This window comes from Hemitrygon akajei, chromosome 24, assembly GCF_048418815.1.
Source record: "Hemitrygon akajei chromosome 24, sHemAka1.3, whole genome shotgun sequence".
Classification (NCBI taxonomy): Eukaryota; Metazoa; Chordata; class Chondrichthyes; order Myliobatiformes; family Dasyatidae; genus Hemitrygon; species Hemitrygon akajei.
In genome coordinates this window covers 37,722,729-37,741,848 of record NC_133147.1, presented here as the reverse complement: position 1 = coordinate 37,741,848, position 19,120 = coordinate 37,722,729, and the positions used below count along the sequence as shown (strand labels likewise).

General features: G+C 57.0%; 1 protein-coding gene across 14 annotated transcripts in view; it reads left to right on the top strand.

Annotated features, from left to right (window-relative positions):
- The window catches only part of LOC140716017 (protein kinase C alpha type-like), a 176,071-nt gene extending 157,459 nt beyond the window's left edge, over nucleotides 1-18,612 (top strand). For all 14 annotated transcript variants that reach the window (XM_073028665.1, XM_073028668.1, XM_073028666.1 and 11 more), the window contains 5 exons: nucleotides 298-436; nucleotides 5,360-5,440; nucleotides 15,328-15,435; nucleotides 17,058-17,198; nucleotides 18,045-18,612. In XM_073028665.1, coding sequence (XP_072884766.1) covers nucleotides 298-436; nucleotides 5,360-5,440; nucleotides 15,328-15,435; nucleotides 17,058-17,198; nucleotides 18,045-18,221 — 646 coding nt within the window. In that variant the 3' untranslated portion in view covers nucleotides 18,222-18,612. The remainder of the gene's footprint in view (nucleotides 1-297; nucleotides 437-5,359; nucleotides 5,441-15,327; nucleotides 15,436-17,057; nucleotides 17,199-18,044) is intronic.
- The last annotated feature ends 508 nt before the right edge of the window (nucleotides 18,613-19,120 follow it).

Genomic DNA, 19,120 nt, shown 5'->3' with positions numbered 1-19,120 from the left:
TGCCACAGACTGCTTCAGAGGCCAAGTCTGTGGGTATATTTAGGGTGGAATTAGATAATTTCCTGAATGGTCAGGGCATCAAAGGATATTGTGAGAAAGCGGGAATGAGGTTGAGTGTGATCCGGGATCAGCCATGATGGAATAGTGGAGCAGACTCGATGGGCTGAATGGCCTAATTCTGCTTCCTATGTCTTATGGTCATCTGAACATGGGAGTGGTTGGGAAGGGGCAGTGTGGGGTAGAGGGTTGACCTCCGTGGAGTTCCTCTGTTGACAGTAATCTTCCATTTCTCACCAGAGATCTGAAGTTGGACAACGTGCTGCTTGACTCTGAGGGACACATCAAGATCGCGGACTTTGGAATGTGCAAGGAAAACATTTTTAATGGGGCTACCACCAGGACCTTCTGTGGAACCCCCGACTACATTGCCCCAGAGGTAGGGGTGTGTGTGTGTGTGTGTGTGTGTGTGTGTGTGTGTGTGTGTGTGTGTGTGTGTGTGTGTGTGTGTGTGTGTGTGTGTGTGTGTGTGTGTGTGTGAAACGGTACAGGGGACCTTGATCAGCTGGGCAAGTGGGCCAGGTAATGACAAATGGTTTCATTTGGATCAGTGTGAGGAGTTGTGTTTTGGGAAGACAATCCAGGGTCCTTCCACAGTGAATGGCAGGTCACAGGGGAGTGTCATAGAACAGTGTGACCCAGGGGTACAGGGACATGGTTCTCTGAAAGGGGAGTCACAGGTAGACAGGGACCCTGGGGAGTGTTGTGGAACAGTGTGACCCAGGGGTACGGGGACATGGTTCTCTGAAAGTGGAGTCACAGGTAGACAGGGACCCTGGGGAGTGTTATAGAACAGTGTGACCCAGGGGTACGGGGACATGGTTCTCTGAAAGTGGAGTCACAGGTAGACAGGGACCCTGGGGAGTGTTTTAGAACAGTGTGACCCAGGGGTACGGGGACATGGTTCCCTGAAAGTGGAGTCTCAGGTAGACAGGGACCCTGGGGAGTGTTGTAGAACAGTGTGACCCAGGGGTACGGGGACATGGTTCTCTGAAAGTGGAGTCACAGGTAGACAGGGACCCTGGGGAGTGTTGTGGAACAGAGGGACCCTGGGGTACAGGGACATGGTTCCCTGAAAGTGGAGTCTCAGGTAGACAGGGACCCTGGGTAGTGTTGTGGAACAGTGTGACCCAGGGGTACGGGGACATGGTTCCCTGAAAGTGGAGTCACAGGTAGACAGGGACCCTGGGGAGTGTTGTGGAACAGAGGGACCCAGGGGTATAGGGACATGGTTCCTGAAAGTGGAGTCACAGGTAGACAGGGACCCTGGGGAGTGTTGTGGAACAGTGTGACCCAGGGGTACAGGGACATGGTTCTCTGAAAGTGGAGTCACAGGTAGACAGGGACCCTGGGGAGTGTTGTGGAACAGTGTGACCCAGGGGTACAGGGACATGGTTCCCTGAAAGTGGAGTCACAGGTAGACAGGGACCCTGGGGAGTGTTGTGGAACAGAGGGACCCAGGGGTACAGGGACATGGTTCCCTGAAAGTGGAGTCACAGGTAGACAGGGACCCTGGGGAGTGTTGTGGAACAGAGGGACCCAGGGGTACAGGGACATGGTTCCCTGAAAGTGGAGTCACAGGTAGACAGGGACCCTGGGGAGTGTTGTGGAACAGAGGGACCCAGGGGTACAGGGACATGGTTCCCTGAAAGTGGAGTCACAGGTAGACAGGGCAGTGAAGGAGTTTGGCATGCTGGCCGCCTTCAGACAGGGCACAGAGTGCAGGAGTTGGGACGTTATGTTGTAATTGTACAAGACGTTGGTGAGACCGCACTTGGAGTTTTGTGTTCGGTTCTGGTCGCCCTGCTGTAGGAAAGATGCCTTTGAGCTGGGAAGGTGCAGAGGAGAATTACAAGGATGTTGCTGGGATTCGAGGGACTGAGTTATGAAGAGAGATTGGACAGGTTGGGACTTTATTCTTTGGGGCGTAGGAGACTGAGGGGTGACCTTACAGTGGTGTATAAAACCACGAGGGGCACAGGTAGGGTGAATGTGCAGAGTCTTTTTCCCCAGGGTTGGGCAATCAAGAACCAGAGGGCACAGGTTTATGGTGAGACGGGAGGGAGATTTAATAGAGATCCAAGGGGCAACCTTTTCACCCAAAGGGTGGTCTGTCAATGGAGTACAGAAATGGTTAAAGCTGGTGTATTAACATCAAAGTTGAGTTTATTTATTGTTTGATGCACAAGTCCATTCAAGATTGTTTAATGTCATTTCCAGTACACAAGTGTAAAGGAGAAGAAAATAATTGTTACTCTGGATCTGATGCAGCAGAAAAAACACATTTTAAATACATAGGATAGCTTATATACATAGATCGATTATATGTCCATACAGTGACGCCAGGCACAGGAGTGACTGAGTACATAAGGTGACTGAGAGGAAATGATAATGTAGTGGTGGTTGGGGGTGTGGAGGGTGGGTTCACAGTGACAGTGTCGATCGGTCTCACTGCTTGGGGAGAGTAACTGTTTTTGGGTGTGGTGGTCCTGGTGTGAGTGCTACATATTCTTCTTCCTGATGGGAGTGGGTCAAGCAGGGTGAGTGGGACCCTTCATGATGTTACTGGCCCTTTTCCGGCACCTTTCTGTGTGTATGTCCGTAATGGCGGGTAGGCTGCCGCAGGTGATGTGTTAGGCAGTTATCACTGCCAGTGTAAAGCCTTCCTGTCTGCCACAGTGCAGTTTCCACACGATGCAGCGTTGGTATGCCCGCTACTCTGTGGCGTGAGTACGGGTCTGCAAAGTCCAGCTGTCTTCAGCCTCCACAGAAGGAACAGTTCTCCTGATTGTGAATAATGTGCTCTGCTCCCAGTTTCCTCTGCTGTGCCACCGATATAAAGAGGGGTGTGAGTGGATCGAGTTCTCCTGAAGTCGGTAACAATCTCCTCAGCCAGCTCCAAACCTGGGCCTCTGAACCCTTGATTTCCTTACCAGGAGACCACAGAAATAATATCCCCTCCTCGCTGACAATCAACATTGGCGCACCTCCAGGATGTGTATATAGTCCACTGCTCTATTCTCTCTGCACTCAGGACCACGTGGCTCAAATGCCTTCTATAAATTTCCCGATGAATCAGAATCAGGTTTATTATCACCAGCATGTGACGTGAAATTTGTTAACTTAGCAGCAGCAGTTCAATGCAATTCATAATCTAGCAGAGAGAGAAAAATAAAAATAATAATAATAATAAATAAACAAGTAAATCAATTACTTTATATGTATATTGAATAGATTTTTTTAAACATGCAAAAAATAGGAATACTGTATATTTTTTAAAAAGTGAGGTAGTGTCCAAAGCTTCAATGTCCATTTAGGAATCAGATGGCAGAGGGGAGGAAGCTGTTCCTGAATCACTGAGTGTGTGGCTTCAGGCTCCTGTATCTCCTCCCTGATGGTAACAGTGAGAAAAGGGCATGCCCTGGGTGCTGGACGTCCTTAATAATGGACGCTGCCTCTCTGAGACACTGCTGAGATAGAACTATTGTTGGCAAAATTTCCATGGAGAGCATTCTGACTGGCTGCTTCACCATCTGATGCACAGGGTCAGAAAAAGCTGCAGGAAGTTGTAAACTTGGCCATCTCCATCATGGGCACTAGTCTCCTCAGCACTGAGGACATCTTCAAATGGCAATGCCTTCTGAAGATCCATCACAAAAGAACCCAGTCGCTCAGGACAGGACCTGCCCTCTTCTCATTGCTACCATCAAGGAGGTACAGGAACCTGAAGACCCACACTCAGCATTTTAGGAGCAGCTTCTTCCCCTCTGCCGTTAGATTTCTGAGTAGACAATGAACCCATGAACTCTACCTCACTAATTTTTCCATATTTTTGCACTGCTTATTTAATTTATTTTTTCGTCTTCTCATTGTAATTTACATTTTTTATTACATAATGCAACGTACTGCTGCTGCAGCACAACAAATTTCACGACGTACGTTAGTGAAACTGTATGAAACCCGGTTCCGATTCCGACTCTTTGTCCTGTTGGCATTGAGGAAGAGGTTACTTGTCTGGACCAGGCCCTGACTCTTCCACCTCCTCTCTAAAGGCCATCTCATCATTGCTGGTGATGAATCAAGAAGCACGAGCCCGTGTGAACACGGGTGCAATGAAAAACTTTGCAGCGACATCAAAGGCACACAGCATCACTCACAAAGAAACACAGAAATTAAAGATAAATCAGACGCAATTTTCCACAGAAGGAACACAATTAAACTAAGTGGTCATGGTGTTACTGTGATTAGGATTGTGCTAATTGGTTGAAGGGAGGTAGTCGATCCTGGACCTGGTGAAGTGGGGCTTCAGGCTTCTGTACCTCCTGCCCGATGGGAGACACGGCCCGGATGGTGCCGATCCTGGACCTGGTGAAGTGGGGCTTCAGGCTTCTGTACCTCCTGCCCGATGGGAGACACGGCCCGGATGGTGGCGATCCTGGACCTGGTGAAGTGGGGCTTCAGGCTTCTGTACCTCCTGCCCGATGGGAGACACGGCCCGGATGGTGGCGATCTTTGATGGTGACCTTGCCTTCTTGAGGCAGCACCTCGTGTAGCTACTCCTGACGGTGGGGAGGGATGTACCCGTGATGTACTGGGCTGAGTGCAATGCACTCTGCAGCTTCTTACCTTCCTGAGCATACGAATTGCCCTACCAGACCGAGATTAAATCAGTCAAGATACTTTGAAGAGGGCATCTGTAGAAGCCATCGGGCAAACATGAGCAGCTGGGTCAGTCTGCATGGACGTTGAGGAGTTGGGCCTTTTATCTGCTGTAAACTTTTTTAATCCCGCTTCCCCTTACTGAAACGCTGCTATAGTAAAGCAGAGTCCATCGTCAGAGATCCCCACCATCCAGGCCACGCCATCTTCTCACTGCTGCTATCAGGTGGAAGGTACAAGAGCCTCAGGACTCGAACCACCAGGCTCAAGAATGGTTACTGCCCCTCAGTCATCAGGCTCTTAGGAAAGAGGATAATTGTGTTCACTTGCCCATCCATTGAAATGTTCAACAACCAATGATCCCACTTTAACGACTCTATCCTGTTATCTCATGTTCTCCTCAGTTATTGCAATTTATTTATATTTGAATTTGCACAGTTTGTTGTCTTCTGCATCCTGGTTGATCTTTCATTGATCCTGTTAAGGTTACTGTTCCATAGATTTGCAGGAAAATGAAAGTCAGGGTTCCATATTGTCATATACATCACCTTTGACAATAAAGTACATTTTGATCCTACTGGGGTGGGTCCTCCTTTACGTTGGTGTGGAGTGAAGCCAGAACTTGTTGTATTATCTCCTATAGATTATAAACTACCAACCCTACGGTAAATCTGTCGATTGGTGGTCTTACGGGGTCTTGCTATATGAGATGCTCGCAGGACAGGTGAGTGGTTCACAGACGCCACGTCATTCAGTGCCCTCCTCATCCACTACCACAGTGCTCCCTCCTCACTCCTCCCACAGTGCTCCCTCCTCACTCCTCCCACAGTACTCCCTCCTCATCCCCTACCACAGTGCTCCCTCCTCACTCCTCCTACAGTGCTCCCTCCTCATCCCATACCACAGTGCTCCCTCCTCACTCCTCCCACAGTGCTCCCTCCTCATCCCCTACCACAGTGCTCCCTCCTCACTCCTCCCACAGTGCTCCCACCTCATCCCCTACCACAGTGCTCCCTCCTCACTCCTCCCACAGTGCTCCCTCCTCACTCCTCCCACAGTGCTCCCTCCTCATCCCCTACCACAGTGCTCCCTCCTCATCCCCTACCACAGTGCTCCCTCCTCACTCCTCCTACAGTGCTCCCTCCTCATCCCCTACCACAGTGCTCCCTCCTCACTCCTCCCACAGTGCTCCCTCCTCACTACTCCTACAGTGCTCCCTCCTCACTCCTCCCACAGTGCTCCCTCCTCATCCCCTACCACAGTGCTCCCTCCTCACTCCTCCTACAGTGCTCCCTCCTCACTCCTCCCACAGTGCTCCCTCCTCATCCCCTACCACAGTGCTCCCTCCTCACTCTTCCCACAGTGCTCCCTCCTCATCCCCTCCCACAGTGCTCCCTTCTCACTCCTCCCACAGTGCTCCCTCTTCACTCCTCCCACAGTGCTCCCTCCTCATCCCCTACCACAGTGCTCCCTCCTCACTCCTCCCACAGTGCTCCCTCCTCACTCCTCCTACAGTGCTCCCTCCTCACTCCTCCCGCAGTGCTCCCTCCTCACTCCTCCTACAGTGCTCCCTCCACACTCATCCCACAGTGCTCCCTCCTCACTCCTCCCACAGTGCTTCCTCCTCCCCCTACCACAGTGCTCCCTCCTCACTCCTCCCACAGTGCTCCCTCTTCAATCCTCCCACAGTGCTCCCTCCTCATCCCCTACCACAGTGCTCCCTCCTCACTCCTCCCACAGTGCTCCCTCCTCACTCCTCCCACAGTGCTCCCTCCTCACTCCTCCTACAGTGCACCCTCCTCACTCCTCCCACAGTGCATCCTCCTCATCCCCACCACAGTGATCCCTCCTCACTCCTCCTACAGTGCTTCCTCCTCACTCCCCCCACAGTGCTTCCTCCTCATCCCCTACCACAGTGCTCCCTCCTCACTCCTCCTACAGTGCTCCCTCCTCACTCCTCCCACAGTGCTCCCCTCCTCACTCCTCCCACAGTGCTTCCTCCTCATCCCCACCACAGTGCTCCCTCCTCACTCCTCCCACAGTGCTCTCTCCTCACTCCTCCCACAGTGCTCCCTCCTCATCCCCTACCACAGTGCTCCCTCCTTATCCCCTACCACAGTGCTCCCTCCTCACTCCTCCTACAGTGCTCTCTCCTCATCCCCTACCACAGTGCTCCCTCCTCACTCCTCCCACAGTGCTCCCTCCTCACTCCTCCTACAGTGCTCCCTCCTCATCCCCTACCACAGTGCTCCCTCCTCACTCCTCCCACAGTGCTCCCTCCTCATCCCCTACCACAGTGCTCCCTCCTCACTCCTCCCACAGTGCTCCCACCTCATCCCCTACCACAGTGCTCCCTCCTCACTCCTCCCACAGTGCTCCCTCCTCATCCCCTACCACAGTGCTCCCTCCTCATCCCCTACCACAGTGCTCCCTCCTCACTCCTCCTACAGTGCTCCCTCCTCATCCCCTACCACAGTGCTCCCTCCTCACTCCTCCCACAGTGCTCCCTCCTCACTACTCCTACAGTGCTCCCTCCTCACTCCTCCCACAGTGCTCCATCCTCATCCCCTACCACAGTGCTCCCTCCTCACTCCTCCTACAGTGCTCCCTCCTCACTCCTCCCACAGTGCTCCCTCCTCATCCCCTACCACAGTGCTCCCTCCTCACTCTTCCCACAGTGCTCCCTCCTCGTCCCCTACCACAGTGCTCCCTCCTCACTCCTCCCACAGTGCTCCCTCCTCCCTCCTCCTACAGTGCTCCCTCCTCACTCCTCCCACAGTGCTCCCTCCTCACTCCTCCTACAGTGCTCCCTCCTCACTCATCCCATAGTGCTCCCTCCTCACTCCTCCCACAGTGATTCCTCCTCCCCCTACCACAGTGCTCCCTCCTCACTCCTACCACAGTGCTCCCTCTTCAATCCTCCCACAGTGCTCCCTCCTCATCCCCTACCACAGTGCTCCCTCCTCACTCCTCCCACAGTGCTCCCTCCACACTCCTCCCACAGTGCTCCCTCCTCACTCCTCCTACAGTGCACCCTCCTCACTCCTCCCACAGTGCATCCTCCTCATCCCCACCACAGTGATCCCTCCTCACTCCTCCTACAGTGCTTCCTCCTCACTCCCCCACAGTGCTTCCTCCTCATCCCCTACCACAGTGCTCCCTCCACACTCCTCCTACAGTGCTCCCTCCTCACTCCTCCCACAGTGCTCCCTCCTCACTCCTCCCACAGTGCTTCCTCCTCATCCCCACCACAGTGCTCCCTCCTCACTCCTCCCACAGTGCTCTCTCCTCACTCCTCCCACAGTGCTCCCTCCTCATCCCCTACCACAGTGCTCCCTCCTTATCCCCTACCACAGTGCTCCCTCCTCACTCCTCCTACAGTGCTCCCTCCTCATCTCCTACCACAGTGCTCACTCCTCCCACAGTGCTCCCTCCTCACTCCTCCTACAGTGCTCCCTCCTCATCCCCTACCACAGTGCTCCCTCCTCACTCCTCCCACAGTGCTCCCTCCTCATCCCCTACCACAGTGCTCCCTCCTCACTCCTCCCACAGTGCTCCCTCCTCATCCCCTACCACAGTGCTCCCTCCTCACTCCTCCTACAGTGCTCCCTCCTCATCCCCTACCACAGTGCTCCATCCTCACTCCTCCCACAGTGCTCCCTCCTCATCCCCTACCACAGTGCTCCCTCCTCACTCCTCCCACAGTGCTCCCTCTTCACTCCTCCCACAGTGCTCCCTCCTCATCCCCTACCAAAGTGCTCCCTCCTCACTCCTCCCACAGTGCTCCCTCCTCATCCCCTACCACAGTGCTCCCTCCTCATCCCCTACCACAGTGCTCCCTCCTCACTCCTCCTACAGTGCTCCCTCCTCATCCCCTACCACAGTGCTCCCTCCTCACTACTCCTACAGTGCTTCCTCCTCATCCCCACCACAGTGCTCCCTCCTCACTCCTCCTACAGTGCTCCCTCCTCATCCCCTACCACAGTGCTCCCTCCTCACTCCTCCCACAGGGCTTCCTCCTCATCCACTAACACAGTGCTCCCTCCTCACTCCTCCTAGAGTGCTCCCTCCTCACTCCTGCCACAGTGCTTCCTCCTCATCCCCTACCACAGTGCTCCCTCCTCACTCCTCCTACAGTGCTCCCTCCTCATCCCCACCACAGTGATCCCTCCTCACTCCTCCTACAGTGCTTCCTCCTCACTCCCCCCACAGTGCTTCCTCCTCATCCCCTACCACAGTGCTCCCTCCTCACTCCTCCTACAGTGCTCCCTCCTCACTCATCCCACAGTACTTCCTCCTCATCCCCTACCACAGTGCTCCCTCCTCCTACAGTGCTCCCTCCTCATCCCCTACCACAGTGCTCCCTCCTCACTCCTCCAGTGCTCCCTCCTCATCCCCTACCACAGTGCTCCCTCCTCACTCCTCCTACAGTGCTCCCGCCTCATCCCCTATCACAGTGCTCCCTCCTCAATCCTCCTACAATGCTCACTCCTCATCCCCTACCACAGTGCTCCCTCCTCACTCCTCCTACAGTGCTCCCTCCTCATCCCCTACCACAGTGCTCCCTCCTCACTCCTCCCACAGTGCGCCCTCCTCACTCCTCCCACAGTGCTCCCTCCTCATCCCCTAACACAGTGCTCCCTCCTTATCCCCTACCACAGTGCTCCCTCCTCACTCCTCCTACAGTGCTCCCTCCTCATCCCCTACCACAGTGCTCCCTCCTCACTCCTCCCACAGTGCTCCCTCCTCCTACAGTGCTCCCTCCTCATCCCCTACCACAGTGCTCCCTCCTCACTCCTCCCACAGTGCTCCCTTCTCATCCCCTACCACAGTGCTCCCTCCTCATCCCCTACCACAGTGCTCCCTCCTCACTCCTCCTACAGTGCTCCCTCCTCATCCCCTACCACAGTGCTCCCTCCTCACTCCTCCCACAGTGCTCCCTCCTCATCCCCTACCACAGTGATCCCTCCTCACTCCTCCGACAGTGCTCCCTCCTCATCCCCTACCACAGTGCTCCCTCGTCATCCCCTACCACAGTGCTCCCTCCTCACTACTCCTACAGTGCTCCTTCTTCATCCCCTACCACAGTGATCCCTCCTCACTCCTCCCACAGTGCTCCCTCCTCACTACTCCTACAGTGCTCCCTCCTCACTCCTCCCTCAGTGCTCCCTCCTCACTCCTCCTACAGTGCTCACTCCTCATCCCCTACCAGTGCTCCTTCCTCACTCCTCCTACAGTGCTCCCTCTTCACTCCTCCCACAGTGCTTCCTCCTCATCCCCTACCACAGTGCTCCCTCCTCACTCCTCCTACAGTGCTCCCTCCTCACTCCTCCCACAGTGCTCCCTCCTCATCCCCGACCACAGTGCTCCCTCCTCACTCCTCCCAGTGTTTCCTCCTCATCCCCTACCACAGTGCTCCCTCCTCACTCCTCCCACAGTGCTTCCTCCTCATCCCCTACCACAGTGCTCCCTCCTCACTCCTCCTACAGTGCTCCCTCCTCACTCCTCCCACAGTGCTCCCTCCTCACTCCTCCCACAGTGCTCCCACCTCATCCCCTCCCACAGTGCTCCCTCCTCACTCCTCCCACAGTGCTCACTTCTCATCCCCTACCACAGTGCTCCCTCCTCACTACTCCTACAGTGCTCCCTCCTCACTCCTCCCTCAGTGCTCCCTCCTCACTCCTCCTACAGTGCTCCCTCCTCATCCCCTACCAGTGCTCCTTCCTCACTCCTCCTACAGTGCTCCCTCCTCACTCCTCCCACAGTGCTCCCTCCTCATCCCCTACCACAGTGCTCCCTCCTCACTCCTCCTACAGTGCTCCCTCCTCACTCCTCCCACAGTGCTCCCTCCTCATCCCCGACCACAGTGCTCCCTCCTCACTCCTCCCACAGTGCTTCCTCCTCATCCCCTACCACAGTGCTCCCTCCTCACTCCTCCTACAGTGCTCCCTCCTCACTCCTCCCTCAGTGCTCCCTCCTCACTCCTCCCACAGTGCTCCCACCTCATCCCCTCCCACAGTGCTCCCTCCTCACTCCTCCCACAGTGCTCCCTCCTCATCCCCTACCACAGTGCTCCCTCCTCACTCCTCCCACAGTGCTCCCACCTCACTCCTCCCACAGTGCTCCCACCTCATCCCCTACCACAGTGCTCCCTCCTCACTCCTCCCACAGTGCTCCCACCTCATCCCCTACCACAGTGCTCCCTCCTCACTCCTCCCACAGTGCTCCCTCCTCACTCCTCCTACAGTGCTCCCTCCTCATCCCCTACCACAGTGCTCCCTCCTCACTCCTCCTACAGTGCTCCCTCCTCACTCCTCCTACAGTGCTCCCTCCTCACTCCTCCCACAGTGCTTCCTCCTCATCCCCTACCACAGTGCTCCCTCCTCACTCCTCCTACAGTGCTCCCTCCTCATCCCCTACCACAGTGCTCCCTCCTCACTCCTCCTACAGTGCTCCCTCCTCATCCCCTACCACAGTGCTCCCTCCTCACTCTTCCCACAGTGCTCCCTCCTCATCCCCTACCACAGTGCTCCCTCCTCACTCCTCCCACGGTGCTCCCTCTTCACTCCTCCCACAGTGCTCCCTCCTCATCCCCTACCAGTGCTCCCTCCTCACTCCTCCCACAGTGCTCCCTCCTCACTCATCCCACAGTGCTTCCTCCTCATCCCCTACCACAGTGCTCCCTCCTCACTCCTCCTACAGTGCTCCCTCCTCATCCCCTATCACAGTGCTCCCTCCTCAATCCTCCTACAATGCTCCCTCCTCATCCCCTACCACAGTGCTCCCTCCTCACTCCTCCCACAGTGCTCCCTCCTCACTCCTCCTACAGTGCTCCCTCCTCATCCCCTACCACAGTGCTCCCTCCTCACTCCTCCAGTGCTCCCTCCTCATCCCCTACCACAGTGCTCCCTCCTCACTCCTCCTACAGTGCTCCCTCCTCATCCCCTATCACAGTGCTCCCTCCTCAATCCTCCTACAATGCTCCCTCCTCATCCCCTACCACAGTGCTCCCTCCTCACTCCTCCCACAGTGCTCCCTCCTCACTCCTCCTACAGTGCTCCCTCCTCATCCCCTACCACAGTGCTCCCTCCTCACTCCTCCCACAGTGCTCCCTTCTCATCCCCTACCACAGTGCTCCCTCCTCACTCCTCCCACAGTGCTCCCTCGTCATCCCCTACCACAGTGCTCCCTCCTCACTACTCCTACAGTGCTCCTTCTTCATCCCCTACCACAGTGATCCCTCCTCACTCCTCCCACAGTGCTCCCTCCTCATCCCCTACCACAGTGCTCCCTCCTCACTACTCCTAAAGTGCTCCCTCCTCACTCCTCCCTCAGTGCTCCCTCCTCACTCCTCCTACAGTGCTCACTCCTCATCCCCTACCAGTGCTCCTTCCTCACTCCTCCTACAGTGCTCCCTCCTCACTCCTCCCACAGTGCTCCCTCCTCATCCCCTACCACAGTGCTCCCTCCTCACTCCTCCTACAGTGCTCCCTCCTTACTCCTCCCACAGTGCTCCCTCCTCATCCCCGACCACAGTGCTCCCTCCTCACTCCTCCCACAGTGCTCCCACCTCATCCCCTACCACAGTGCTCCCTCCTCACTCCTCCCACAGTGCTCCCTCCTCACTCCTCCTACAGTGCTCCCTCCTCATCCCCTACCACAGTGCTCCCTCCTCACTCTTCCCACAGTGCTCCCTCCTCATCCCCTATCACAGTGCTCCCTCCTCAATCCTCCTACAATGCTCCCTCCTCATCCCCTACCACAGTGCTCCCTCCTCACTCCTCCCACAGTGCTCCCTCCTCACTCCTCCTACAGTGCTCCCTCCTCATCCCCTACCACAGTGCTCCCTCCTCACTCCTCCCACAGTGCTCCCTTCTCATCCCCTACCACAGTGCTCCCTCCTCACTCCTCCCACAGTGCTCCCTCCTCATCCCCTACCACAGTGATCCCTCCTCACTCCTCCGACAGTGCTCCCTCCTCACTCCTCCTACAGTGTTTCCTCCTCATCCCCTACCACAGTGCCACCTCCTCACACCTCCCACAGAGTGCTCCCACCTCATCCCCTACCACAGTGCTCCCTCCTCACTCCTCCCACAGTGCTCCCACCTCATCCCCTACCACAGTGCTCCCTCCTCACTCCTCCCACAGTGCTCCCACCTCATCCCCTACCACAGTGCTCCCTCCTCACTCCTCCCACAGTGCTCCCTCCTCACTCCTCCTACAGTGCTCCCTCCTCATCCCCTACCACAGTGCTCCCTCCTCACTCTTCCCACAGTGCTCCCTCCTCATCCCCTACCACAGTGCTCCCTCCTCACTCCTCCCACGGTGCTCTCTCTTCACTCCTCCCACAGTGCTCCCTCCTCATCCCCTACCAGTGCTCCCTCCTCACTCCTCCCACAGTGCTCCCTCCTCACTCATCCCATAGTGCTTCCTCCTCATCCCCTACCACAGTGCTCCCTCCTCCTACAGTGCTCCCTCCTCATCCCCTACCACAGTGCTCCCTCCTCACTCCTCCAGTGCTCCCTCCTCATCCCCTACCACAGTGCTCCCTCCTCACTCCTCCTACAGTGCTCCCTCCTCATCCCCTATCACAGTGCTCCCTCCTCAATCCTCCTACAATGCTCCCTCCTCATCCCCTACCACAGTGCTCCCTCCTCACTCCTCCCACAGTGCTCCCTCCTCACTCCTCCTACAGTGCTCCCTCCTCATCCCCTACCACAGTGCTCCCTCCTCACTCCTCCCACAGTGCTCCCTTCTCATCCCCTACCACAGTGCTCCCTCCTCACTCCTCCCACAGTGCTCCCTCCTCATCCCCTACCACAGTGATCCCTCCTCACTCCTCCGACAGTGCTCCCTCCTCATCCCCTACCACAGTGCTCCCTCGTCATCCCCTACCACAGTGCTCCCTCCTCAATACTCCTACAGTGCTCCTTCTTCATCCCCTACCACAGTGATCCCTCCTCACTCATCCCACAGTGCTCCCTCCTCATCCCCTACCACAGTGCTCCCTCCTCACTACTCCTACAGTGCTCCCTCCTCACTCCTCCCTCAGTGCTCCCTCCTCACTCCTCCTACAGTGCTCACTCCTCATCCCCTACCAGTGCTCCTTCCTCACTCCTCCTACAGTGCTCCCTCCTCACTCCTCCCACAGTGCTCCCTCCTCATCCCCTACCACAGTGCTCCCTCCTCACTCCTCCTACAGTGCTCCCTCCTCACTCCTCCCACAGTGCTCCCTCCTCATCCCCGACCACAGTGCTCCCTCCTCACTCCTCCCAGTGTTTCCTCCTCATCCCCTACCACAGTGCTCCCTCCTCACACCTCCCACAGAGTGCTCCCACCTCATCCCCTACCACAGTGCTCCCTCCTCACTCCTCCCACAGTGCTCCCACCTCATCCCCTACCACAGTGCTCCCTCCTCACTCCTCCCACAGTGCTCCCACCTCATCCCCTACCACAGTGCTCCCTCCTCACTCCTCCCACAGTGCTCCCTCCTCACTCCTCCTACAGTGCTCCCTCCTCATCCCCTACCACAGTGCTCCCTCCTCACTCCTCCTACAGCGCTCCCTCCTCACTCCTCCCACAGTGCTCCCTCCTCATCCCCTACCACAGTGCTCCCTCCTCACTACTCCTACAGTGCTCCCTCCTCACTCCTCCCACAGTGCTCCCTCCTCATCCCCTACCACAGTGCTCCCTCCTCACTCCTCCTACAGTGCTCCCTCCTCACTCCTCCCACAGTGCTCCCTCCTCATCCCCGACCACAGTGCTCCCTCCTCACTCCTCCCAGTGTTTCCTCCTCATCCCCTACCACAGTGCTCCCTCCTCACACCTCCCACAGAGTGCTCCCACCTCATCCCCTACCACAGTGCTCCCTCCTCACTCCTCCCACAGTGCTCCCACCTCATCCCCTACCACAGTGCTCCCTCCTCACTCCTCCCACAGTGCTCCCACCTCATCCCCTACCACAGTGCTCCCTCCTCACTCCTCCCACAGTGCTCCCTCCTCACTCCTCCTACAGTGCTCCCTCCTCATCCCCTACCACAGTGCTCCCTCCTCACTCCTCCTACAGCGCTCCCTCCTCACTCCTCCCACAGTGCTCCCTCCTCATCGCCTACCACAGTGCTCCCTCCTCACTCCTACCACAGTGCTCCCTCCTCACTCCTCCCACAGTGCTCCCACCTCACCCACTGCCACAGAACACCCTCCCACAGCGTTCCCTCCTCACCCCGTCCAAACAGTTCCCTCTTCATTCCCCTCCAACAGTCCCTTTTACCGCCTCTCATAGTTCCCCCTCACCTCCTTCTCTCAAGTGTTCCCTCCTCACCCCCTCCCACAGTGTTCCTCCTCATTCCCCTCCCTCAACACTCCCTCCTCTCCCCCCCTCAGTTCATTCCTCACCCTCTCCAACAGCGTTCCCGCCTCTCCCTGCCACAGTTCCCTCCCTCACTGCTCCCTCAACCCTCTCCCAAAGCAGAGGTCCCTCGTTGCTCCCCTCCCACAGCATGTCAATCCCTCCCTGTAGTGGAGCAGTGTTTGTGTGTCATGGTATTTTGCTTTGTTCAGGGTGGGGTGAGGGAGTGACTAACGGACCTCCTTCCCCATCTCTCCCCACAGCCTCCGTTCGACGGGGAGGACGAGGACGAGTTATTCCAGTCTGTGCTGGACCGCAACGTGTCGTACCCCAGGAGTCTCTCCCGAGAGGCTGTGTCGATCTGCAAGGGGGTAAGTAACCCTCCCTCTGCCCACCCCTCCCCTCCACACCGTGTCATACCCCAGGGGTCTCTCCCGAGAGGCCGTGTCGATCTGCAAGTGGGAAGTAGCCCATCACCTCACCACACATTCTCTCCTCTTCCCACCCCCTCAGACCCTCGGCTCACGCGCGGGCGGTGGTTCATCGGGTGGGGGATTGGAATGAGTTGGATACAGAGACACCACTGGGAGATTCAGAGGTGGGGGAGTGGGTGGAAGGGGAAGGAGTTTTGATTCTCCTGGTGGGAATGCAGAAAGGCAGGTTAAGACACAGGTCACTTCCCTACTGTCGGCACTTTTACCCCAATCCTTTCTCCCCTCTAATCTCTCACTCATCCCTTCACTTCAACCTCACTCCACTCCATCCGCTCCTCCACCTCTCCCCTCCTCTCTCCCCCTCCCATTTCCCTCTCTCTCACTCTGCCCCCTCCTTCTACCCCATTTCCCCCCAATTTTCTTTCCTTCCTTCACTGCCCCCTCTCCCTACCCTTTCTACTATCTCCCATCCCTCCATCACCTCTCTCCCCTCCCCTCCCCTTCTGTCCCCTCCTTCTTTTCCCACCCTCTCTCCCTCCTCCTCTCTCATACCTTCCCCTTCCCCTCTCCCCTCCATCTCTCCTCTCTCCCCCCTCCCCCTCTCTCTCCCTCCCTCTCCCTCAACCCACTCCATCTCTCCCACTCCCTCTCTCCCCCTCACTCCCCCTCTCTCCCCCTCCCTCTCCCTCAACCCACTCCATCTCTCCCACCCTCTCTCCCCCTCCCTCTCTCTCACTCCCTCATCCCACTCTCTTCCCATATCACCATCTCCATCTCCATTCATCTTTCCCACTCCTCTCTCTCCCCCTCCCTCTCTTTCTCCTCCTCTCCTCCCTCACCCCCTTCTCATCTCTCTTTTCCCTCCCTCTTCCTTCTCTCTCCCCTTCCCTATCACCCTCACTCCCCCTCCCATCTCTCCCCTTTTCTCTCTCCCCTTCCCCTCTGCCTCTTCCTTCCCCTTTCCCCCTCCTCTACTCTCTTTCTCCCTCACTCCACCCACCCCCACTCTCTTCTCTCCCCTTCCACCTATCCTCATTCCCCACTCCCTCTCCCCCTCACTTTCTCGCCCACACTCTCTCCCACCTGCCTCCCCTTCACTCTCTCCATCTCTCCTCTCTCTCCCCTTTACACCTCCTCTCTTCCTGCTCCCTCTCACCCCTCTCTCCCTCCCTAATCTCTGCTCTCTCTTGCCCTTCCACCTCTCCTCCTTCTCTCTCCTCTCCACCACACTCTCCTCTCTCTCCCCCACATTCTCTCTTTCATTCTTTTCTTTCTCTCCCACCACTCTCTCCTCCTTCTCTCCCCATCACTCATCCCTCTGCCCCTTCACTCTCTTCTCTCTCACTCTTTCTCCCCCTCACTCTCCACCCTCCCTCTCTCCCCCTCCCACTCTGCTCCCTCTCCCTCCCCTTTCCCCCTCCAACTCTTCCCCTCTCTCCTCTCCCTCCCCTCCCTCCCACTCTCCTCCTCTCCGCTCTCATTCCTCTTCAATGTCACTCTCCTCCCTCCCCTGTCCTTCTCTCTGGTCTTCCTCCCCTCACTCTCTCCTCCTCCGCCAGCTGATGACGCGGAACCCCACCCGTCGGCTGGGCTGCGGAGCGGACGGCCAGCGGGACCTCCGCGAACATCCGTTCTTTCGGCGGATCGACTGGGAGCGGCTGCGGAAGCTGGAGGTTCAGCCGCCGTTCAAACCCCGGCCAGTGAGTGAGGGACCCGGGTGCTGGGACTGGGGGCAGGAGGGAGGGAGACTGTGGTAGTGGGTAGAGAGGGGAAATGGACGGAGAGAGGGAGGGAAGGGAGGAAGGGAATGAGGAAAGAGATGGATGAAAGAGAGAGGGAAGAAAGGGGAGGGAGGAAAGAGCGAAGGTGGGATGGAGGAGAAAGAGGGGAGGGACAGGGAAATGAAGGAGGGATGGAGGAAAGAGGGAAGGAGGGATGGAGGAAAAGGGAGGGTGGGAGGGAGGATAGAGCGAAGGAGATTGGAAGGAGGAGGTAGGTGAGGGAGGGAAGGGGAGAGGGACAGAGGGAGGAGTGAGAGATGGAGGGGAGGGCAGGGGTACAGAGGGAGGAGTGAGAGATGGAGGGGAGGGCAGGGGTACAGAGGGAGGAGAGAGAGATGGAGGGGAGGGCAGGGGTACAGAGGGAGGAGGTAGGTGAGGGAGGGAAGGGCAGGGGTACAGAGGGAGGAGGTAGGTGAGGGAGGGAAGGGGAGAGGGACAGAGGGAGGAGTGAGAGATGGAGGGGAGGGCAGGGGTACAGAGGGAGGAGGTAGGTGAGGGAGGGGAGGGCAGGGGTACAGAGGGAGGAGAGAGAGCATCTTCTGTGTATGCGCGGAAGTGATTGGGCGATACATGACTTGGGGGATGGGATATAATTATTTTTGTCTCTCTCCCCTCCCCGTCCCCCCATCCACCACTCACGCCTGTTTTACCACGTACCTCCCCCTTACCTTGCCCCCTCTCCCTCCCTCCCACTCCCCCGTCATTCCTCCCCTTAACCCTCTCTCATTCCACCACCTCTCTCCTCTTTTATCCCTCTCCCCACAGTCCGGGAGGAATGGCGAGAACTTTGACAAGTTCTTCACTCGAGGGGCACCCACTCTGACACCACCCGACCAGCTCCTGCTCCTCAGCCTCGACCAGGAGGAGTTCAGTGGCTTCTCGTTCATCAACCCGGTCTTCCCGAGCCCCCCCCAGCACGGACCCCTGCCCCAGGGAGTGTGAGGGTCTATCGCTCTCTCCTCCACACAGGGACTCCCCACCCCAACTGAAGGATAGAGGGACCCTCCATACTGTGTGCACCCCTACGCTCTTCTCTCTACCTGCGCTGGTCTGTGAAAACACATTCAGATTCAAATTTCGTTATCACGCATACAGTGAAATGCATTGTTTGCTTTAATGACCAGTGTGCCCAGGACAGCCCACAGGCGCAGCCAATATAGCTTTGCCCACAATGCTCGAAAGGACTCCATATGCAGCAAGCATCAAAACGACAGCCCGCTCACCCACAGGCAGGCCTCTTCGACCCCCCCCCCAAAACCCCCCGGCTCGCTAATGATGGGACCCCAAACTCTAGGCATCAAATTATCTCTGTAATAAAGTTTATCTGTGGTTACTGTTGTGTGTGGTTCATGGGGGAGAAGGGAAATGGAGGGGGAGGGGGTGAACAGAGGAGGGATGGATAGAGTCAGAGGTGGGGGGGTGGAGACGTTCAAGGGAGGTGGAAGAGTAAAAAGGAGGGAGGGGAATGGAGTGTGAGGGGCTTTAAGGATGGAGGAGGGACTCAGCCAGCTCCATCACGGGCACAACCCTCCTTACCATCTTCAAAAGGCAGCAGCATCCGTCATCAGAGTCTGGAAGCAGTGGTCCACGCCTCCTCCTAGCGCCATCGTTCCGGGGCTTAGGTGGTTTAAAAGGGACGGGGAGGGGGAGGTAAAAGGTTCGGATGGGCTGGAACTTAAGTGATTCCTGACTCGATATGTAGACAGTCCAACCAAACTGTATCTGGTGGGGGCTGATGACCAAGGTCTCGGTGGTTGAGCATTTCTGAGACCGTGATTACAACTGCCTGACCTTTACCGCAGCTTTGCAGAGGGGTAGGAGCAGATGGTACGGGAAAGCAA